The sequence below is a fragment of the Corapipo altera genome, unplaced genomic scaffold, assembly GCF_003945725.1.
Source record: "Corapipo altera isolate COAL_440 unplaced genomic scaffold, ASM394572v1 75, whole genome shotgun sequence".
Taxonomy (NCBI): domain Eukaryota; kingdom Metazoa; phylum Chordata; class Aves; order Passeriformes; family Pipridae; genus Corapipo; species Corapipo altera.
In genome coordinates, this window is record NW_020884887.1 from 11,332,831 (window position 1) to 11,355,492 (window position 22,662).

Genomic DNA, 22,662 nt, shown 5'->3' on the forward strand with positions numbered 1-22,662 from the left:
ACTTTCACAGAATTGAAGAGGTTTGTAATAATATGTGAGGTTCTTAATGCACCCTGCATTAGATGCCTTCTCTGAGGAGTTGCTGCTGACACTCAGAGCATTTCTGTGCTCTGCAGGGTGGGTTAAGAACCTGAACTGAATGGTATGTGATCGTGGAGCTCTTTGTTGACGTGCCTTTTTTTCTTCTGGTGTTCTAGAATCAACATACCATTCACTTAAAAGTGTTTAAATTCTGGTGTTTTTAAAGCTATAAGAAAAAACTCATGACTGGGCTTGTGATGTTAATATTGCCCCCCTACTGGGGTTATTTGTCCTTGGGTTGAAGGGTTGGAAATCGTGCCAAATGGGATAACATTGCCGGTGGACTTCCAGGGGAGGAGTACGGGGGAGGCCTTCGTGCAGTTTGCTTCACAGGAAATAGCTGAAAAGGCTCTAAAGAAACACAAGGAAAGAATAGGGCACAGGTGGGGATGGATGGTTGGTTGGCTCTGTCACTTTTCTTATGGTAAACAATTAAATCCATATTCTCTCTTCTGAAAGTGTTAACATCCAAATCAAAACGGTGTTTTGGTCCCTAACTCAGTGATGAGCAAAGCCATTGATTGCTACATCTGTGGCACAGACTGTTTGGATCTACCCAAAACATGCAAGATAAAATTGGACTAAACTAAAGTGTGCTTTGAAACCTGAATAATAACAGGAGTGCAAAACTGATAGCTTGGAAGTGACAAAGTTGAGAGACTATGGCTTTAACTTCTCAAATAGCACCAATTCTGCCTTTAGCTCTAAAGACATGCACAGTACTCTTACTACCATAAGAAAATGTGATACTTTCTAAACTTGTTTTATAAGTTGAAATGTAACAAATTTACTTACTGTATTAATCTTCAATGTAATAAGCATAGCTTTCAAGAAATTGTCACAAAGGGTTTTTATTCTATTTTACTTGTGACTATTTTTCATTGAAGCATGCACCTTTTGCCTACGCTGAATCACTGAAGCATAGGCTGGGTTCACTAGTACATGCAGAGCTTTTTGTGGCATCCTGATGGGTTAAACTCTTGGTGGAGACCAGGTTTTTAACCCTCTGTTTCCATTGCCTCAAACAAAATGGTGCTGAGTTGAGTGGACACCAGTCCCTCCTATGTTTTTTGACTAACACCTTAAATTGGGGGGAGGTGGGTGGGGAATCAGTACTGCTCCCCCACCCTTAAGGCTGGGATACTGCCAAGTATGAGGAGCACATAAACCCTTCAGTAATTTTAATTTCTTGAAAATACACTGATTTGATTGTAATGTAGCATAAAATAGAATGTCATTGCCTACATAATGTAAGGAAACCTGGCTTAAAAATACCGCCAGTGTCAAGGCTATGACTAAATGGCTTGTTGTAATGTGAAGTTGTGAGGTGTTTGTGGGAGGAATCGAAGACTGACTTGTTCCTGTGGAAACACTTGTAGGTACATTGAGATCTTCAAGAGTAGCCGAGCAGAAGTGCGCACTCACTACGACCCTCCTCGCAAGCTGTTGGCAATGCAGAGGCCTGGTCCCTACGACAGGCCCGGCCTTACGCGCGGATATAACAGCCTGGGTAGAGGAAGTAGCTTGGAGAGAATGAGGCGTGGAGCCTACGGAGGAGGTAAGTGCACAGAGTCCGAGGGAGCTGCTCGTATGAAAGGCAGCAACACTTGGACCTGGTAGTGTCTTCCCCGCTTTGTAACTGCTGGTTTGTATGTGTCCTTGGCTTTAGTTCTTGTAGAAGAAAATGAGACTTTGTAAGCTGTTGTTTGCAGTGTGTACGTGTGTATTTGGATCTTTCTGTAGTCGAAATGAACGTTTATTTGGATCTTTGTGTAGTTGAAATGAACATGTCCAATCTGTTTCTAGGTTATGGAGGTTATGATGACTACAATGGGTATAATGATGGCTATGGGTTTGGTTCTGATAGATTTGGAAGAGGTAAGAGATCTCTAATAGGAACAGTAACTGAACTTACGACATGTGTCAAAAGAAACTAAAATACATCTGAAAGACCTAGAATGGACTCTTTTCTCTGCAGGGATGTCGGACCACAGGTACGGCGACGGATCGTCCACCTTCCAGAGCACCACCGGCCACTGCGTCCACATGCGGGGTCTGCCCTACAGAGCCACGGAGAACGACATCTACAACGTGAGTCCCAAATGCTGCTCCCTTCCCTTGTGCATGCCTTCGGGTCCTGGGGTCCTCATTGGACATGCCAGCTGCACTGCAGCTGGAGAGTGTTCCTTTGGAGAACGGGGCTGCTTGTAAACCCCAGCTGTTGCATCGGTGCGTTTTAATCTGTGTGACTGTTCCGTGTGTAGTTCTTCTCACCTCTGAACCCTGTAAGAGTACACATTGAAATTGGACCAGATGGCAGAGTAACTGGAGAGGCAGACGTTGAATTTGCTACTCACGAGGATGCAGTGGCTGCTATGTCAAAAGACAAGGCAAATATGCGTAAGTCTGGCTGCTCGGAATAGGTGGATTTAGGGAAATGACAGCAGTGCAGCTGTAGGGCATGTGCTGTCACTGCAATGCCAAAGATTTTACTGCAGCATTACTTGCAGTGAGACAAAGCTGTATGGTCGTGGTGTGAAATGGTCTCATGGCAAAACTTTCTTCTTTCAGAACACAGATACGTAGAACTCTTCCTGAATTCTACAGCAGGAGGAACTGGTGGTGCCTATGGCAGTCAGATGATGGGAGCAATGGGTATGTGTGACAGTCTCGCTGCACTTTTAAACAGGTGCTTGCTATTGAAGGAAGCTGGCTCATTTTGTACAGCTCCTGCTTATTCTGTGCCTGTATCAAAACTGAAATTCAACATTCTGTCTTAATCACACAGTCAAGGAATCGGAAGGGGTAGTCCAGGATTGGAACACTAGCACACTGGCAGGTATATAAACCTTTTGGGAATATATTTGACAATTATTAGGTTAAATAAACTGTGGTGTGGTGTGGCTGGTGGGATGAGTGGCTTCTGGGAATGTGGGTGGTACAAAAGTGGGAGCTTCCTCCTGTCCTTTTATTCTCCTTCCCTCTCCCTTCTTGGGACATAGTCTGGTGATAGAGGCTGTATCTGTGGCATGTGACCTGCCACTCAAGCTTGGTCTTGGTGGTAAGGGAGAAATGTATTTGGAATTGGGGAGAAACTGTCTGAATTGCTCTATCAAACCCTGAAATTGTTTAAAAATCTAAAATGGCTGTTAGCAACACAAGTGTACTGCTGTTGTGTCTGTAAGGCAGATACCCTCTTGACACCCAACTGGGCTGGTTTCTTAGAGGTGAAGGTGGGGTTGGTTTCTGGGGGGGGCTCCTTTCTCGAGAGTACACTGCTGCTGTTGTAGTACTCTGATCACAAAATGTTTGAAGTCTAATACTGATACTTGAACTACAGAAGGGCTTTGTAGGAGTGATGTACAAATGATGAGGTGAAGAGCAGTTGTTAGTGAGCTTAAGTCAGCCACAGCAGTGCTGTTGTGCACAACCAGCGTGGAGCAGTCTCTTGGGACCATATACAAACTCCAGTTAATGAGCTGGTGCTCTTCTGGACAGGCAGCAGCAGTCCTGTGTGAGGTCACTTAAAGCCAAGCTTAAGTCTTTTGGGGTGTCTTATGTATAATGCAGACCAATAGAACACCACAGTGTTCTGTATAGTCCAGAGAAACTTCAAAAGTAAAAGCAATTTTTGGAGTCCTGTTTGGTTGGAGGGGTGTCTTTAGAAACCCTCACTTTCCTTGAGTTTGTTACTTTGTATACTTGAGTTCCCTGGGTGTGAGAGAGGCTGTGGCAGAATGCTGGGGCTGTTGGGTGAGGGATGGGTTTGTCGATGATGAGCAGACTTTGACAGCCAAGTTCTTAACGTTTTTATCCTTAACTTGGAAGGAAGCCAATCCAGTTATGGTGCTCCAGGCAGCCAGCAGCTGAGTGGGGGTTATGGAGGAGGATATGGAGGTCAAAGCAGCATGAGTGGCTATGGTAAGAGCATTTCTTTGCTGGTTTCAGGTGGGCTGGGTGCTGCTGGCTGAACATGCCCTTCACTGGTGTTGAAGGGCTGTGCTACAGCCTGGGCAGCACAAGCCCTGAAAGACGTGGCTGGTTGTGAATGTTAAAAATAATGGATAACTGGGGGGGGAATCTATTCAAAAGAGAAATGGGAAGGTGAGGGAGGAAATGTGGAAACTTACTCTGAAGGGAGTAGGAAATGCCAGTCTCCAGACTTGCATTGCTCTGATCACTTCCTTTCTTAGTCTAAAAGCTGGAGACCAGCTTTGTTTCAACACAGTACAATGGGGGGGAGGGGATGTGGGAGGCTGGGTCCTCCCCATGCCCCCAGAGCGGTGCTAAAGCTCTGGATTGGGAAGGGGGGTGATGCAGAGCTCATGCTGTCATTGAACAACCGGTGACTGACTTTGGGTACGGAGCTGTAAACTGACACTTTGCAGCGTTGGGCACGGTAGACGGTATTTACGAGGTGGCCCAGCAAGGACAGGCGTTGGGGCAAGGATGCTTCGAGTCGGCCTGAGGCAGCTGTGAACCTGCTGTCGGTTTCCCCCTCAGACCCCGGGAGCCAGGGCGCCATGAACAGCAGCTACTACAGCAGTGGGAACCGCGCATCCATGGGAGTGAACGGCATGGGCGGCATGTCCAACATGTCCAACATGAGTGGTGGCTGGGGAATGTAACCAATCGCTGACTTTTGGTCGCATCTTTTTTAAAAAACAAAAAAACAAAAAACTAAGTTTAACAGTTTTGCAATACGAGCTTGTGATTTATGCTTTACTGTAAGTGAATTCAGGATTGTTTTAAAACCCTTCAGGTTCAGTATTTTTGAACATACAGAAATGAACATTCATCTAGGATGTAATAACCAAGTAAAGACTTTAACTGTTAAACGATTTGGAGCGTTTCTCAAGTTAGTTTTGTTGTAGGAGTGTATTTAAGCAGTAAGCGTATTTAGGTTAAAGCTGTTTGAATTATGTTAAATGTTGCTCTTATACCATATTACATCCGACACTGTTTTGAATACATGTTGAAAGAGACATGCTTTTTTGTAAAGAACCAATATAGAAGCTGTGTCTGAAAATCAAAGTGAACATTTGGCATGTTAGTTCTAGTTTATTTCTTTTAATATCCTGTAAGGCATGTTAAAGCTTTTTTTTTTTTTTTTAAGTTAATGGGGGAAACATGTTGAGACGCAATACGGCTACTTTAGGATTTTGGTCTTGGTGTTCGTATAAAATTCTGAGGCCTTGATTTAATCTTTCATTGTATTGTGATTTCCTTTTTAGGTGTATTGCGCTAAGTGAAACTTGTTAAATAAATCTTCCTTTTAAAAACTGGAACTCACTCCTTTTTGACCTCCAGCTTCTTGTAACTACACTTGCATCTGTGTCCTGTGTGACTGTAGTGCTCTTGCCGTGCAGCTGCCCTGAGCAGCCACTCCTGTTGCTGAGCGCTGGCCTGTAGTGTTACAGTGACAACTGGGGGGAGCAAAGGAGGCCACCCCGCTGCTGGGGGCACCCAGTGTGTGTTGGGTCAAAGCACTGCACGGCTGTGCCCTGAGCAGGGGGTCTCGGCCCTAAAGCTGCTGGGGGTGGGGTGAGAGGTGATTCTGTACTTTCTTGTAGGCATCAGTGGACTCAGCAGCTTCTGCAACCATGTTTCAATAAATGCAACTTGTAAAACATCCTGCTTAAAGATGTGGTTTTGTAACTTAGTTACAGCTTTTGAGCACTGCAAGTTTCCCTGAAATAACACAGCATCTGCTTCCCTGCCTTTGCTGTAGTACCTGCTTGCCCTTAGTAATGAACCCTTTGTCCTAAAGGGTTACAAACCTGAGGTCCCTTTCTACAGTGAAGAAGATACTACTTCTTCTCCAGGGGGCAGTTGTAAAGGTTGACTCCTGAGCACTGTGTGCTGCAGCCACAGCTGTGTCTGCTGTGGTAAAAACCTGCTTCCTGAGGGGGGATGACTGAGGTCAGAACTGGCAGCTGGAGCCCAGCTCAGTGGGCTCTGAGAGCCTCTGGCAGAGCTGGGGCTCACACCTGGGTTTGCACTGTTCCACATGGAGCCTCAAGGAGCTCTTCTGGAACCTGTGGCTCTCACGATGTTCCTGGTGGAGGGTGCACACCTCCACGAGGGTGCTGGTGGGGACAGTGGGGCCTTCACCCTGTTGTTCCTGGGGTGAGGCGACAGCCCAGTGTGCTGGTGCTCCATAACAAACTGCTCTGGGACCCGGCTGCAGCTGTGCCCAGGCCTGACAGAATGAACACTCCTGGGCTGGGGCAGAGTGCCCTGCTGTGTCACAGGGGTGGGCACAGCGAGCTGGAGTCACTGCCCCCTTTCTTCCAGGGAAGGGTGGAAGCTGCTGCAGAGCAGGGGCTTCATCTGGCACCTTCCAGAATACCACAGTGTCGGTTACGTATCCCAGACTCGTTCTGGAGTCTTTAGCTTAAGCCCTGGATGTGCATGGCTGAATAAGAACATTCTCTTCTGGCATCTGTGACCAACAGCTGTTTAAAGTCAGAACATCTTTTGCTTTCAGTTTTTGCAAAAGGTTTTATTGTGTAACTACCACACCGTGGTCACAGCGACTTCCAGAACAAGTACAATGTGCAGGTTTTGACTCCGCAGTGAACCGAAGGCACGTTCATCGACACTCCCCATAAAGCTCTTTCTATAGACAATTCATAAACTGACCTTTTCCTCTCTGACTTAGAGCAAATACAAAACTGTACATGAGCCAGGAGACACACAGGAGCACCTACAGTGAAGGTACAGAGGAACTGAAGTTCATGTGCAGAGACGGACGTCTACAGGGATCAAATAAATGTAGAAATGCCATATACAAATTTTAATACAAATACCTATAAAAATCAGAAAAGTGATTTTAGTTTGAAATAGAACTTTAAGGGAAATTACAGTTGATATAAGTTTCTTAATTATTCCAGTTGGGAGAAGCATTAGCTTGCACAATCCCTACAAATTATTTTACACTGCTCTGTCCCACAGAGGAAATTATCAGAGACCAGCCAGTCTGCTGCACAGAGGACACTTGCAATTCAGAATTAAAAAAATAATGGCTACTTTCCAATGTTAAAGCGCTTCTGTCAAGGGTGGGAGGGCCTTAGGAGGAGTTGGAGGAACACCGCTGGAGCAGCAACGTGTGACAGGTGTCGCAGACACGGACGGGTTTAGGGTACGACGGCAGCGCGAGTTCGTTACTGGAACAAGTGTTGCAGAAGATGTCCCCGCAGTTCCTGCAGTGGTGCTGCAAACAGAGTCAGAGTGAGCACAGCTGCCTAAAAGCAGCACCAGGAAGAGAGAAGTTGGACCTCGGGAAGGGTTTCTGAGGACGCTGACATCCCCCTTCACTCCCCACCAGGCCCAGCCCTGCCGGCAGCGCTTCCTCCTGCGCAGGGCCCAACGCTGACCGCAATCCTGCGCAGCCGATCCCGGCGCAGCCGCCCGCCCTCCACAGCCGGGAACTGCGCTCGCCCTGGCTCAGGGCGGAGCAGGAGCAGGAGCAGGAGCAGCAGCTCTCTCCGGATCTCCACCCCTCCCGCAGCCAGGCCCCGCTCTCCAGCCCGGCTCTACAGGGAGGAGATCCGGCCCCTGGGCTGCCACGTGCCCCGCGCTGTCCCAAAGCACGGCCCAGGACCCCGCAGCACCCCCTGGGAGCCGGGCACAGAGCACGGCCTGTCGGCCCTGCTCAGCCGGGAGGGGAGACTGAACACAGCCCACAACAGCTCCCACCAAGGAGAGCACTCAAAAGCAGGAGGAAACATTATACTTAGGATGGGAAATGCCAGATTAATCCCTGTGTAGTTATCATGCCAACAAGATCTGGAATTGAAGCAGGGTCAGTCTTCCCTTGCAAACTAGGCAACAGCACCATTTTTGTTTACCACAGATTGTTTAAAAATAATCCACTGAGCAACATTACCTTCCTTCTTGAGATGGAGAATTCCTTTTCACATTGCTTGCAGTGTGTTGCTTCATCATCCTTCAGCCAAGTATGACCCTGGAAAATGTGAATAAAAACCACACTGGAGATACAAATAAACTTACAAAACAAAATTCAAAGGCATTTTACCAATGTTGTTGGTATTTTTCAAAAGCCACCTTTTAGAGCAGAATAACTGTGGTGAAATTTGAAGGTGTTAAATGAAATTTGTATGTTCAGTCAAAATACCCATGAGATGTAGAGTACCTTTAGTGCTTTATTGACTTCTTTAATGTCTTCCATCTTCAACTTTGATCTGGAAAAAAAAATTATGCCCTCTGCATGACTTTATATTTAGTTGTGTTTGGTTTTCCCTCCCATTCCATTGTCCAGCCACCGAATCTACACTCCAATTCTCAGTTCTTCAGCCAGCCCCCCATGATCCCTCTGAACCACTCACTATCACCAGGAAACTTTGTCACCTTCAGGTTTGCTCCCTTTTCAGTATAACCATAAGAATGTGGGAAAAGCACAGTTCCACTGTAAGAACTAAACATTTCCTGTAGTGTTTCATCTCTCAGCCAGCTCACTCTTACAAGGATCTCTCACACTTTTATTTCATGGCTCTTTAGTTTCTCATGCATAGTAACTACCTCCTAAAATTCTTACATCAATTGATTTTTGTAACTGGATGAGGTTTAAAATTCTTGGTATTAGTTTGATACTCCAGCTTATGTTACTTACAGGAGTTCAGTTCCTAGAACTTACTGGCTGAGATGAAGTCCCATTTCCTGAAGAGCTTGTTCCTGTTCCTCACAGACTTTCTCCAACTGCTGCTTCTCATCTTGCAGTTTTCTCAGTTCCTGTAAAATGAAGCACGAAATCAACTTTTTTGTTCACTGTTTGACCAATAAGCTTGATCAGTCTACCCAAACCACCCAAATAGTTCACAAGAATCAGCTTCTTTACAAACTTATTTCTGAGGCTTGATGTTAAGAATTACATGGCTGAGCTACCCATTGGTTCTGCACAAATGATGAAATCATTTAACTGTATTTACCAGAAAGAGGAAGATTTTCAGGCTTTGAACATTGCTGGGCAGAGCTAGAACATATCAGTCCTGTGCCCACACATGAGCACACAGACAGATACAGATGTGCAATTGTGCCCTCAGAATCTGAACTGCTCCATACACAGGAGCAAATCTTCTTCAGGTTAACAAGAATGTTCATGCTTAAAAAATAAATCACATTCAGTTGTTCTGAGCACTTGAAGCTTGTGCATACCTTTTTCAGTCCTTCCATCTGTTGCAATTCTGTTTTAAGCAGAGTAGTTGCATCCTTCTCTTGGTGCAGTTCTTTTTGCAAAGTTTGCCTCTGTTCCTTTTCAGATTTTAACTCCTTTTCCAGAGTTGAGCTATTGAAAAATAATTCATTCTAAAAAAACCCTATAGCAGAAAAATATCCCATAGAACTTAAGGATAGCAACAGTATGAGGAGAAGAAATCTTGTCCAAAAGAGGGTAAAACTAGAGTGGTGTTCTGGGAAAGGAAAGAATGGGCAGTAGATATCAAACTGTTATGACAACAGATGTCAAAAACTATATTAACATCTTCAGGTCACAGGAAACAAGCAGCAATGAACAGCTAGAAGAAAAACAACTAAAAGGTCCAACCCCCCCCCAAACCCAATCCCCACAAGTACATATTTCACTACCTATGTTTAAACTGTGTAAAAGGGACACTCTACCCTGATGTCTGAACAGTGAAAGAAGCATTTTCTGTTGGTATTAGAAATCTTCAGAGGATTAACATTCCCTAAGAACAAGCCCCCAGCCCCCTTTAAAAACCCCAGTCTCTTTGGATGACAGTCACTTCTCTGCTCAGCCTACAAGTGTGACCATACCTATCTCCTGATTTATTAAAAAAGCAATTGAAAGCTCCATTGCTGGTTGGAATGGCCAGATTTCTGCTGGCACTCTGTGCTCTCAATTGGATATTCTGGAAAAAAACATATGAAAATCCTCATGCTCACTGTGCACTGCACAGAAATGCTGTGCTTCCCTGGATCCTGCCTGCTTCTGTCAATGCTCAGGCCAAGACAATTCGAACCTACCCCTCCTTAGACCCGAGCACAAAAGGAGTAGAAAGCACTTCTGAGAGGAATGGCAGCAGGGAGGGAAAAAAATTCCATCAGATTAAATACCATTTGCTGTCCAGCTGGGACATCTGCTGCCGACACGTGTCCAGCTTGCCAGCAAGCTCCTGCTTCATCTTGGTGCACCGTTCCTCGGCAGCCTGCCTTGCCTTCTCTGCCTGCTGCAGCCTACGAGGCAAGGAACACGTGCATTTGTTGTCAGTTCACTCCTTAACCACACCCTCTCATCCTCTTCTTTTAGATTTACCAGAACAGGTCTTTATAAAAGCTTGAACTGAAAATGCAAGTGGAGGAAAAAAAAAAAAAAAAAAAAAGACTTTTGAAAATAATTATTTCTGGAAAAAACCCTCCAAACAACAAAAGCTAGAGTCATACTAGTTCTTAAGCTGAAGTTAATGTGTTTTTAAATGGCCTGCCTATGGCTTTTCAATGGGTCAGTTATGGGCATGTTTGCCTGGGATAAGAGAACAGCAAGCACAGAGAGATAAGGAGGAGAAAGGAAAAAAGATCATGCTGGCACGTGTGCCCAAATGTCTATAGGGGCATATGGAAGGTCATCCTGTAAAGGTTTACACTGGAAACTTTCTACTGACTTCAGTGTTAACTTTCTGAGCTGGTAATTATTACCTCTCTTCCATTTGTTTCATAGAGGACATCATCTCATTTGTTTTTCCTTCAAAAGAGGATATTGCTTCTGTTTTCTGTTGTAATGAACACTCTGCATTCTATAGGAAACAGTGAACACAGTGTTTAAAGTCTGCCACCACATCAAGAATGTTCAGCTTGCTAAAGGCCAGGCCTGGGTCTAACTGGAATGTACAAACAAAATGCTGATAATGCCAGAGCAGACATTGCTCCACTTGTTTTGTTAAGACCTCAGAAAAAAATCCCAACCCTTAACTAAGTTTTTACCTATGAGATCAGCTACAAGTCAAAAATCCTCTCTTTGGAAAAAAGCTTGAAGAAAGAAGTTATCAGACTAAATGGACAGGATAAGATCATCAGTGATGATTTGAATGCAACAACTGCACTCAGTGAGCATGGAATCAGGAAGCCAAAAACCCCCCAAATAAATACTGCTTTCAAAAGCAAAGGCCCACCTCAGCACTGGGGCTTCACTGGGCTGTGCCTTGCAAGTATCTGTGAAAGGGCAAAGGCCTGGGTAAAGCCTGAACAGGCATCAGGAAACAGCCCATAAAAATTGAGAAGAATCCCCTCTGGATTTCTGGCACCACATATGGGAGGGAAAGGCTTGCTAAACTCTTATTTAATGGAGAAGCTAGTTAAACTTTTATTTCATTAACAGCAACAAGCTCTGTGTATTTTGTGTGAGCACTACCACTCCATGGCTTCCTTGTAGAAATGCTTATCAGTTTGTTTTTTGTCCAATTGTAAAAACACATGACATAACACCACAAACCCACCCAAACAACAGAAACCCCACAAACCCATCCCCAACCCTCTGCACATACCTGAGATTTGTGAAACATCTGCAAGTTAATGGCTTTCACTTCTTCTAACTGTTGGCGAAGTGCAACTAAAGTATCTTGTTTTTCATGAGTATCTTTCTCCAGAAGTTTCATGGCAATTTCCATTTCTGTTTTCATTCCAATTTGTAGCTCCAACTCTTTCTCTAGTTCCTTACAAAGAGATTTCCTAGTTACTGCAGTGTAGTTATACATCAGGGACAAGCATTTCCAAAACCCATATAACCCTATACACAAAACTGTGTGTCTCTGCTGTAATGTTGGTAGTTTCTTAAGCAGAGAAAGACCTTTAATTTCCAACATTCCAAAAGCCCCAATTCCCAGTTTTTCACAGGCACTGTTAATGACCAATGCCCATCTGGTGTCTTGCAATTCCTTCATGAATTCTGAATAGCTGCAAAAGGTGCACAGCAGATGTGTTTTATTTGTAATGTTACAGTTTAGGCTGAATCCTGTGTCTTTTACTTCACTTCCTATAGTTAAGTTTCCTTACCAGCCTGACTTTTTTTTCTTCTTTCAACTGCTTCCAAACATCACTGTACATTTCATCAAGACCCTGTCGTGACTGCTTGTAAGTATCCAATTCTACTTTTGTATCCTCTTTTGTTACCTACAAGAAACATCAGCAGAAAAGCCACATAATATCACAAAGTATTTAAAGTATCCCTGTAATTCTTGTGTGTAACACAGTATTTCTATGTGCCAAAATTCCTATGTTTTACAGTTAATGACCTGGCAAACATTAATAAGCTGAAATTTCAAAGACACAATAAAAATAAATAATTCTAATACTTTGAATGCTCTCTCCCTTCTGCAAGTATATGAGTGTGTAGTAAAGAACAGCAAAATCTAAATGCCTGAAAATCTAAATGCCTAAGATAATTAAAATGTCTGAGCATACAACACCCAAACTCAGTGATCTGCACTGCAGCCTGCTCAACTCAGCTGAGCATTCCAGTTCTCAGTGGGTTTGAGAGCACTAACTACAGCTGATTAAAGGAGATCACTTATTTTAAAGCTCCTCCTCATCTTTAAATCAGTGGCCCACCTCTACACTCTTTTCACTCCGTTCACGAATCAATTCATTCTGTTGTTTTAACTGCTGCTGCTCTTCCTGCAGTGATCCAATTCGGTCAGTAGCTGCTGCAAGCTGTTTACAAAGAGAACAGATCTATATTTAATCACTGTGCAAGCAGGCAACATCTGGAGCAATTCTAAAGTCAGCAGCTCAGTCTCTGTAGCAGGTGTGCTGCTCACTTCCCCTTTCAGGAGCTGCCTGACCCTCCTGCAGCTGAACCCACTGTACAGCCAAAATTAATAACCCCACACACGTTTGTTCACTGCCTTCTGCTTCACACCCTCATCAACTGCCCAAAGAAATGCATCCAAGTGTAAAAGGCTAAAATCCACCCTGGATCTGTGGTATTAACTAGAAGTCACACAGCAGGTCAGGGCTGCCATTCACTAGTGGAATTGTACAGCATTTTCAAGTGGGGATACCAAAAACACACTGGAAATTGGACTACATGGATCCACTCTGAAAGACAGATATATTTTTTGTGTGGTGGTGGCTTTATATATATATATATATATATTTATATATATATATTTATATACACACACATAAAGCATGAAGCATGCTGCTGGATTCTATTTTACTTCCCAGCTGGGAAAGATTTCTTAACTTCTGTTTTTCCAGGATCACTCACATGACAAATACATACACACGTGTATGTGCAGAAGGAAGAGGGACAAGAAATGTCCATGTCAGTGGTTTGATTACTTTTGGGTAGAGACACCATTGCAAGACAAAAAACTTGATTAAGGAAATCCATCTACCAAATAGGTGCCCAAAAGCATTTTAACCACTAATTTAATGCAGAAACTTCCCAGAAAGCTTTCTCTGTGTGCCAACCCATGCCAATCTGCCCAGTCCCCCACATCTCACCAGTACCTACTCAAATGTTTTAGGTCTAAGGTACGTTCTTGGGGAGTTTTGCCTCTGCTGGAAAAGAGCTGTGAGAAATATTTAACAGACCAGACACAAACCTCTTCCTGGAGTTTTGAATTGGTCTTTTCCAAACAGTCTATTTTGTTCTGAAGATCTGCAACCGTGCAACTGCAGCAAGGAAGAGAGACACATAAAAATGGTAAAAGTGCCAACACAGCATTTATTCCTGTCCTCAACAGTATTTTTTTTTTACCATCTTGCATTTCTTAATAATTAAATACTTTGGTGAACTGAAAAATACCCCTGAGGAAGGACAACTGCCCCTGTTAAGCACTAAGAGGACCATGCCCTTCCATACAACTGGCAGCCCTGTTCTGGCTCAGCTGTTGCAGTGCTAACACCTCTCCTGCTCAAGAGGGGAAGTGAGGTCCTCTCTTCCCACTGAACAACCTATGGGGGAAAAGCAGACTCCTCCTCTGAGGAATGAACTTCCAGATGCACTTGTAATAGTTTCTCTTGAAAACGTACCTCCACTGTTAATCAGTCTTAAAAAAGCAAATTACTATTACACAATGTTTTCTGCATTGCATGTGTCTGCAGAAGAACCAGACTACAAAATGAAACTAAGAGTTTTGGAAAATAATCAGGAAAGGCATTTCAATATCAGACAAAAATCTCTAAGACTGATGGCAGAGACATTCAAAGCCATACTGAAAAAGCTGAACAGGACAAGTGTTTGTATACGAGAATGGATGAAACTCCTACCTTAGGTGTCGGTTCAGTTCTTCCACATAATGCTTCTGGTCAAGGACAGCTGTAATCCCTCCATCTCTAGTTGTAAAAGTGAAAATTTACTGACTGAGAAGAAACTCCTTCCTTCTAAAGTGTTAGCTTGTACTAGGGCTTTCAGCACAGACTTGCAAACTGAGTTGAAACCTTTTATCCTCTCCTTATAAAATACTTGTGCCTGAGCTAGATGAGAAGCACCAGGGAGGTGAAGCAGCTGTTTGGCTGCTTTTCAGCAGCTCCACAATGAAGAGCTCTGAAGTGACAGAAGCACATAAAATATGAAATCCCCTTCATTTGCTACAGGTATTCTAGATCCAGTGCTGTCAACAGCTGTGATCTCAATTCACCGAACATTTCACCTCAAATTACATTTTTTTCTCCATAAGTGATCTCTCCCACAGAGAGAGCTACTTAACTGAGAGTGTTTCTGAAACAGTGCTTAGAAACAAAGCAGTGATTTAGCAGTGGGTGTCCTGGCAAATCATCTCTTCTAAAATCAAAACAAAGCCCAATCTAATATTTTGGGTGCTTTTAATTTGGTCCCAGCTCAAGACACAAACTCTCCACATTGTATTCTTGTTCAAACCACCACAGGCTCAACCTTTGAAAGTCAGTATTAGCTAACAAAATCTGTTTTGGATTCTCCTTTTAGGATGATTAATAGTTTGAGGTCTCCAGCGCTCATGTCCTCCCACAGACTGTCTGACAGGTTTGTTCTACAAAACCCATAACAGTTTAGAATTATTAATTCACCATACGTACTGTTTGTCATCATTGTCCTGTGTTTCCTTAAGGTACAAGGAAAAATCAATCACTCCAACCTGAAAAATACATTTAAGATATTAAGACACCTTCATGGTGCAATTCTGCATAGGAGCAGAATTGGAAAATGATAAAATGTGTATTTGGAAAATGATAAAAATATGAAGTTTAAGTTTACAGAGACAAATAATACCTATATTATTCCTAGCTGATGCAAACATGGAAGCTAGTGTTTGTCATAAAAGCATATTTTAGTGTGAACAGTTTCCTAGTATTTATTAGTTGTGAGAGTATTTCCATAAACTACTACTTATGTGCTTTCTTTTTATTCACTGTGGGAAACATGACAAACGTGAACTCAGGACATGCTGGAAAGAACTCTGGACCCACCTCAGTAAAGTATTTATAGATGTACTTAATTCTACTAGAATCTTATACCAACTGATCCTACTTAAGTTTAATCTTCACCTGGGAATCCAAGTCTTCTCCTTTCAAGCAAAGGTTTGCATCAATAACATTCAGTCCAACCAGCAGACCCACAATAACTGCTCCTTCCTCCTCCATCATCAATGCATCAGGTTCGTAAAATTCACTGGAAGAAATATTATCAGGCATCACTGCACATCAAACAATTATAGTGGCACTTCCATCACTGAAATCATATAAACAGTAACACAGCCTTTATAAAGCTCAGCTGAGCAGCCCCTTCCCACCAATTTATTGCACAAGGCTGAGGATTCAGAACTCTCAGAAAACACTTGACTAAGTTCCTCTGTAGCTTCACTGCAAAAACAATTAACCACTTGCTCCTCTGCAGGCTGCAAGAACAAGCTTGAAGTGGTCAAGGAATTACTCTCTCTGGAGCAACACAAGGTGTCAGTGATTTGAGAAACAACCTACACCACATGCTCTTACCTTAACAGATGCTTATGGTCCAAAAGTACCTTGAGATAATCTGCCAGTTTCTTCTGCATGAGTGCTAAATAAAGCCAAGCCCTTCCTCTGCCCACAGCAGTCCTAAAATGAAACATTGTGTGTTTTGGTAAAAACAAAGCTTTTTATTAAGTAGATTTATGCAACTCGAAATTCTCAGTTTACAAAGTAAGATGGAGGATATTATTTGTAAAAAAAAAAAAAAAAAAACCCCCCCCCCCCCCCCAGCTCCAAAACCCCAACTGAAAAAAAAAAATCTCTGGGGAAATGAACTGCTGTCTCCAGAACACAAAAGCACTTAAGTATATCCCATTCTTTGGTGAAGGAAAAGTATATTGTAAAGTTTTCCTAACTTGAAAAGACACATCATAACCCAACCACTGATGCACCCTAGCACTGAAAAAAGTTTCTTTCCATCATCCTGAACTACCCAAATTAAATACTACTAGTGCACTCACAAAATGACACAAAGTTATAAAAGTGGGGAAAAGAAGAGGAGAGAAAATAACTGTGAAGGTTTTGGTTATTTTTAGCAAGGTTAAAAAGTTTCCAAATACTGTTTTTAATCTGACAGTATTGTTTCAGTCAGAAACTCTGAATATTTTGAGGTATTCTCCTTATCTCTTGGAGAAGTCAATGCCTCCTACATGCTGTATTTTTGCCTTTGGGAATAAGATCTCATTAAGGAAGCTGAGAGACTATACAAAGGATTCCTTTTCCCAGCAGTATGAGTGAAATGCATCACCTCCAACAACCAACTTACTTCAACTCTGGCAGATTTTTAACACTAGTTGCTATATCTGATGCTTCAGGACATAGTTTTTCCACTAGCTCCAAAGGACCAAAAAACGATTTGTTCTGTCCAATAAAAGTCTTCTTCACTAAAGGGAGCACACAGAGAAGTTTGTGAGGAAAAGTAACAGGCTACCAACTCCAGAATTAAAAATTTTAGTCTATGTGTTACTTTGTCTTACCAGCTTCTAACATGTCAATGAAAAGGGGGCATTAAAAATACCTTGACAGTATAGGAGGCACAAAATATAGGTTGTACAGGGGTAACCACATAGTTATATCTGTAATGCTGATTAGCACTGTACATTTATGCAATTAACAATGTCATTCAGAGGCCAAACTGGAGACACAGCAGGACTCAACAGCGACTCATTGACCTGCCTCTTCTCAGCCTGGTATCCAGAGCCCACCTTTCAGCCCGTGCTTGAGGCAGTGCTCCAGCACCACGAAGAACTGCTGCAGCGGGGGGAAGTCGGAGTCCAGGGTCCGGCCCAGGCTCAGGGCTGACTGGATCAGGATTTTGATGCTGAGCTTCATCATGTTCATGAGGTTGGCACGTTCCTCCATGGTGTGGCCCCGCGCACCTGAGGGCACATAAGTGGGGAAACAAAAGCTGCTTTAGAAAAGACCTCTGAGAACATCAAGTCCAATCAGCACCATGTCAACTAGAGCATGGCACTGAGTACCACATCCAGTCTGTCCTTAAACACATCCAGGGACAGTGACTCCATCACCTCCATTCCAATGTCTAATCACCCATTTCGTGAAGAAATTCTTCCTAATGTCCAACATGAACCTCCCCTGGCACAGTTGAAGTCTATATCCTCTTGTCCTGTCACTGGCTGCCTGAGAGAAGAGGCCAACCTGGCTACAACCTCCTGTCAGGGAGCTGTAGAGAGCAATAAGGTCACCCCTGAGCTTCCTCTTCTCCAGGTTGAGCCCCCCCAGCTCCCTCAGCCGCTCCTCATCAGATTTGTGCTGCAGACCCTTCCCCAGCTCCATTCCCTTCTCTGGACCCACTCCAGCCCCTCAATGACGTTCCTGAATTGAGGGGCCCAGACCTGGACACAGCACTAGAGGTGCCTCACCAGCGCCGAGTACAGGGGGAGAATCCGCGCGGAGACGCTGCCCAGCTTTCGGAGCCCCCTCCCCGCGGTGCCCCCCACCCATCCCGCGCAGGGGGCGGGCTGGGGGTGCAGCCCCGGGGGAGCCCCCCTCGCCGACACCGCGGGGAGCGGGGCCGCCGCTCCCGGCACCCGGGTGGGACACGGCCCCAGCCCCCCAGCCCGGGGGGTCCCTACCTGAGCGGCGGGGCCGGGCCGGGGGGACCCGCCGGGGCTGAGGGACCCCGGCCCGCCGCGTTACCACGGCGACAGCGCGCGGGGCGGGGCGGGCGCCATCTTAGAGCGGTGTGAGGGGCGCGGGGCGGGTTTGTCGCAGCCGGGGGGGGGGGGGGGTGGTGGTGGTGTTGCAAAATGTGGGATATGTACGAATTTTCTCAATAAAGGATGTTATTTGATACTTGGTCTTTGTATATTTTCAGGCCTAACCAACAGGAAGGGAGATTTAATCCGTGAAACAGACAGCAGCTCTAAGTGATGCCCCAGGTGCTAGAAAGACAAATTACTTGTCTGTAGAATTGCCCTGTTAAAGTTTAGGGCTCGACATGTTTAAATAACCTCAGACCTAGCGGGAGGTTAACAAGGCTTGGGGAGAAGGATGTACCACTGAGAGTGGACACAGAGAATGCAGAACTTATGGACCGCAAGGATGGCATGAAGCTGAGTCAGGGGAGGTTTAGGCTGGATATTAGGAAAGCTTCTTCCCCCAGAGTGTGGTCGGGCGCTGAAAAGGCTCCCCAGGGCAGGGGTCACAGCACCAGAGCTCAAGGAGCGTTTGGACAACGCTCTGAGGCACATGGTGGGAATCTTGGGGTGTCCTGTGCAGGGCCAGGAGTTGGACTCGATGATCCTTGTGGGTCACTTCCAACTCAGCATGTGCTGTGATTCTATGACATTGGGCAGAACCTCCAAGACAGGGAAAAAACTAATAAAGCCAACTCAGCAACTGTGCTGAATCAGCTCCAACTGGGTAAAAGGTAATTGCGGCAGGGACTGATCGTGACCACTGACCCAATAAACCCACTGATGCAAAAGAAGAGAAAGACTGAGCATGTGGACTAATTAGCATGAGAAGTGAGAGAATCATTAACCAACAGAAGAATACTAATTAATAATAGAACTAGGTAACTTGTAGCCAATGAACATTAATGCCTTTGTTTTCTAAAATAGTGGAAAGTTTTGGTGATCATCGTGCTGGTTTTGTGGATTTGCCACTCAGTGCCCCTTTCACTGCAGAACTGTAAATAAATCTAATACCTGCACTCTGTGTGTGTATCAGCCTCTTGCATACCTAGGGAAAAAACCTATTTTGGGACAAAAGGGGAGCAGGACAGGGACTGGCTTCAGCCCCTCTGCTTCTTCAGGTATCCACAGCCTCCGACAGGTGCTGCCAACCACAGGCCAGTGATCACTGAAATCCTCTTTTAAGCCACCGCTGTTGCAGTAGGACAGTCCTGCTGTCACCTGTGGGTCAGACATGGTCACACTCCCCTGTGTCAGTCACACTCAAGATTGTCAACACTATTCCTAAGACTGTGCAAAAGTCTCTTCAGTACTAATTTTACCTTCCTTTTTTGTGCACACAGTGTTAATTTAGGATTAAAAATGAGCAAAACGCTTCCTTGTCTCAGAAGAGGGAAAACAGGGAGTCATTCTAATCAAATTTTGATCTTAATAACCACAAAGTAGACAAAGTTTTGTCATCTCAGCAGGTTACTGTACAGTATATTGTATTATACTATAATATATATAGTTAATATGCAATATACTATATGTAGAGTATACTGTATATTGACTATAGCCAATGGATGCCTCAAAACTGCATATAATGAGATATGAGACTGAGGATTAAAAGGGTTGTAATATTTTGAATGTCAATATTGTCAGGTTACACACTAGAAACAGAAAATCAGTGATTTTTTTGGGATGTTTTCAATATTAACCATTTGGATGGTTTTCTGAATTTGAAATTTTTACATATCAGGCATACTTTTCTTATAAGCCTGGTTCAATATACGTGTATTACCCACAAGATTTTAAAAAAATAAAATAATGTGAATGAAATGTTCTTTATGAACACAAACTTAAAGTGTCTTAATAATGGTTTGCTTTAAGTTAAATAATTACTTGAACATTCCTTTTTAGACTTTTTAGTTGCAAATTTACATAATCAAGTACATCTTTTGCAAAACTGTGCAAGTTGGTACATGCAAAATAAACAGGTATTAGACACATTACCAAAGCCAAGCCTCAAAGATTAGGAATCAGGTTACCCAAGTGCAAAAGATCACAGACAGGATGCTGCAATCTTTAAGAATGCAGTCAATCTTTAAGAATGCAGTCACACAGTTTTGTCTCTCATCTAATTCAAGAGATTTGTTCCAACGTCTTTTTGAAGCCACATGCCTTGTTTACTGTAATTATTCAGCACACTTTGAAGTCAGAAAACACTGAAGCACAAAGGAAAGCTCACAGTTCTCCATCTCTTGGTCTTTGAGACTGCAAGTTTTTCTTGATTTGTTCTCTTTAGATTTGTAGCTCCCGGCCTCTCTGCAAGGCAGGACATAGTTTCTTCAGTGGCACACCCTGCTTTAGGATGAGGTTTGTGTGTTTAAAACATGTGATCAACAGATGTGAAGCACCGGGTAGAGGTTACAAAATCTCAGGAAAAGGAGGATACAGGGAACAAGCTCCAAATTTTCCACAAGTGATCTTGCAGGTCTTAGCTTATTTCTTAAAAATACCTGCTTTAAATTAAATTTATAGTGCTTGGTCAAAGGTAATATTGAACAGGTAGAACAGGTGACTTAGTGCCTGTTCACATTTTATATTTAAATTATGATCAGATTTTTCGTATGGAATTTTCCATAAAACTCATCAACATATCCAAATCCTTTGAACAATCTGGGGATGTGGTGTTGTATTCCCTTACTTTAAAAAGAAGAAGCTGAAAGACTATGGTAAAAGTTCCATTAAGTGTGGGAGCTCCGTTTCAGGCAAGAGAACATCACATTCCCTGTCCCTTTCCCAAAGCTGTATGTTCTTGTGAATTACCTGTATTCACAGCATTATTCCAAATGCAAACGAAGAAAATGGGATATTCTGCCCTTTGTCAGGTTAAATCCCAGGTGCTCAAGATGGGCATCCAGGAAACAAATCCATTAGAAGTTTGGTGTGAGACTTTGAGATGCAGGGAAAGACAAGAGTCTATTTTTTTCAGGACAATTAAACTCTGACTATGCAACATTGAGGAATTTTCACAAAAAAAATGAAAAAGTCCATTAGTGGTAACTGTTTTTCCCATCCTGTCTCCGCTCAGCCCCACAGAACGCTGCCTTGAACACTCAGTACCATTAAAAACAAAAAGGTAGCACAAGGGAGCAAATCTGATCTCCACTGCTCCAGATTTAAGCAGCAGTATGAGACACTGGAGTACAAATCTCCAGTCCCAATTTCTGCTGCATTTGAATGGTTTTTTTTTCACATTATGAGTATCACTGCGATTTATTTTCCATATGATTCAACTAAAGTCCTTTTCATTCAGTTCTAAGGGGCCTGTTCCATAAAACTGTATGGCTGCTAGATCCTTGAATGCAGATGTTCAACAAAGCAAGTTGTGGTTAAACTTTTAGAGTAGTTAAAAAGTAACTTGTAACAAATTTGTATCTTAGTTTGCTTGTCCACTCTCTGACATGACAGATACAGCGAGTTCCTGCCCTGAACCAGCACATTAGGAAGGACATGGAATTGGGAGATCCCTCAGTGCAGCCGAGGGGAGCTTTAAGAAGAGGGAGAAAAGCCAGCAAATAAAATCTTACTGCATAAAACTAAAGTCAACTTTCCCAAATATATTATGAGTTTAGTTTTCTTTTGGTTATAATACACTTCTTAAGTTCTACATCTGTGTCGATCGTTTAATTTTGCTCCAATACAAAACCGCAGCATCTTAAAAAAGCAAATTCAAAGTAACACCCATGCACCACTGACACGAACCAGCAGCACTTACGGGAGCGAACTGATTTGCGCACCACAAAAGCGAGTTTACTAAAGAAGCGGAGCCGTACTTGTCTTTGCCGGGCTGTCACTGCTGCCGGGCTTGGACACGAACCCCACCAGGGACGCGGACTTCAGGGCGCTGCCATAGCTCAGTGCCAAGTTTTCCGAGGCTTTCTTGGCCAGCGACAAGATCGGAGCGGACCACCTCCCTTCCTCCGGCTTCGCCTTCTCCTCGTTTCTCAGCTCGGCCGCGTCAGGGAGCTGTTTTTTGTCAATAATCTCGAAATCCTCCTCCCTGCCCGCGGCGGGCGCGGCGCGGCGCTCCCCGGCAGCCATCTTGGGTGGGTCACATGACCGCGGACAGCGGCGGCGGGGCCGCCCAAGCCCCCGGCGCGGGGCGGGAACCGGGAATGCGGGCAGGGACCGGGAATGCGGGCAGGGACCGGGAATTCCGGCAGGGACCGGGAATTCCGGCGGGAACAAAGGAATTCGGGCAGGGACCGGGAATGCGGGCAGGGACCAAGAATGTGGGCAGGAACCGGGAATGTGGGCAGGTGCCGGGAGCCCGGGCAGGTACTGGGAATCCTAGCAGGCACTGAAGCCCAGATAGGCACTGGGAATCTGTGGAGGTACCTGGAGCCCGGACAGGTACCAGGATTCTGTGCAGGTACCGGGAGCCCGGGCAGGCACCGGAGCCCTCGCA

General features: G+C 44.2%; 2 protein-coding genes across 11 annotated transcripts in view; one reads left to right on the plus strand and one right to left on the minus strand.

Annotated features, from left to right (window-relative positions):
* The window catches only part of HNRNPH1 (heterogeneous nuclear ribonucleoprotein H1), a 16,032-nt gene extending 10,319 nt beyond the window's left edge, over positions 1-5,713 (plus strand). For 2 of the 6 annotated variants that reach the window (XM_027643125.1, XM_027643128.1), the window contains 9 exons: positions 326-464; positions 1,461-1,639; positions 1,888-1,959; positions 2,060-2,172; positions 2,346-2,481; positions 2,653-2,736; positions 2,870-2,920; positions 3,910-4,002; positions 4,585-5,191. In XM_027643125.1, the coding sequence (XP_027498926.1) occupies positions 326-464; positions 1,461-1,639; positions 1,888-1,959; positions 2,060-2,172; positions 2,346-2,481; positions 2,653-2,736; positions 2,870-2,920; positions 3,910-4,002; positions 4,585-4,709 (992 nt within the window). In that variant the 3' untranslated portion in view covers positions 4,710-5,191. Of the gene's footprint in view, positions 1-325; positions 465-1,460; positions 1,640-1,887; positions 1,960-2,038; positions 2,173-2,345; positions 2,482-2,652; positions 2,737-2,869; positions 2,921-3,909; positions 4,003-4,469 lie in introns of all 6 variants that reach the window. The other 4 variants (XM_027643124.1, XM_027643126.1, XM_027643127.1 and 1 more) reach the window with 4 other exon arrangements.
* An 852-nt stretch (positions 5,714-6,565) lies between these two features.
* Positions 6,566-22,339, minus strand: RUFY1 (RUN and FYVE domain containing 1). 5 transcript variants are annotated; one of them, XM_027643528.1, is made up of 18 exons: positions 22,028-22,339; positions 17,253-17,426; positions 16,814-16,931; positions 16,033-16,134; positions 15,586-15,709; positions 15,118-15,176; positions 14,332-14,397; positions 13,665-13,734; positions 12,664-12,765; positions 12,109-12,225; positions 11,601-11,768; positions 10,756-10,853; positions 10,177-10,296; positions 9,259-9,388; positions 8,741-8,835; positions 8,240-8,288; positions 7,973-8,050; positions 6,566-7,297 (listed from the first exon to the last, which is right to left on the minus strand). In XM_027643528.1, the coding sequence occupies exons 1-18, from the start codon at positions 22,293-22,295 to the stop codon at positions 7,154-7,156; spliced, it is 2,082 nt and encodes a 693-aa protein (XP_027499329.1). In that variant the 5' UTR covers positions 22,296-22,339; the 3' UTR covers positions 6,566-7,153. The 5 variants fall into 5 exon arrangements, with proteins under 5 accessions (XP_027499329.1, XP_027499333.1, XP_027499332.1 ...); XM_027643532.1 differs by having other exon boundaries at positions 7,154-7,297; positions 21,970-22,307; XM_027643531.1 differs by lacking the exon at positions 22,028-22,339 and adding an exon at positions 18,144-18,245 and having other exon boundaries at positions 7,154-7,297.
* Positions 22,340-22,662: the final 323 nt, after the last annotated feature.

Excerpts from the sequence above, each read along its gene's own strand:
- RUFY1 (XM_027643528.1), bottom strand. The coding sequence starts at position 22,295 with ATGGCTGCCGGGGAGCGCCGCGCCGCGCCCGCCGCGGGCAGGGAGGAG. Across the intron at positions 14,398-15,117 it reads CAGGACAATGATGACAAACA|AGATGGAGGGATTACAGCTG; the intron begins GTACGTATGGTG and ends TTTTACAACTAG. Across the intron at positions 8,051-8,239 it reads AAGTCAATAAAGCACTAAAG|GGTCATACTTGGCTGAAGGA; the intron begins GTACTCTACATC and ends CACATTTTCCAG.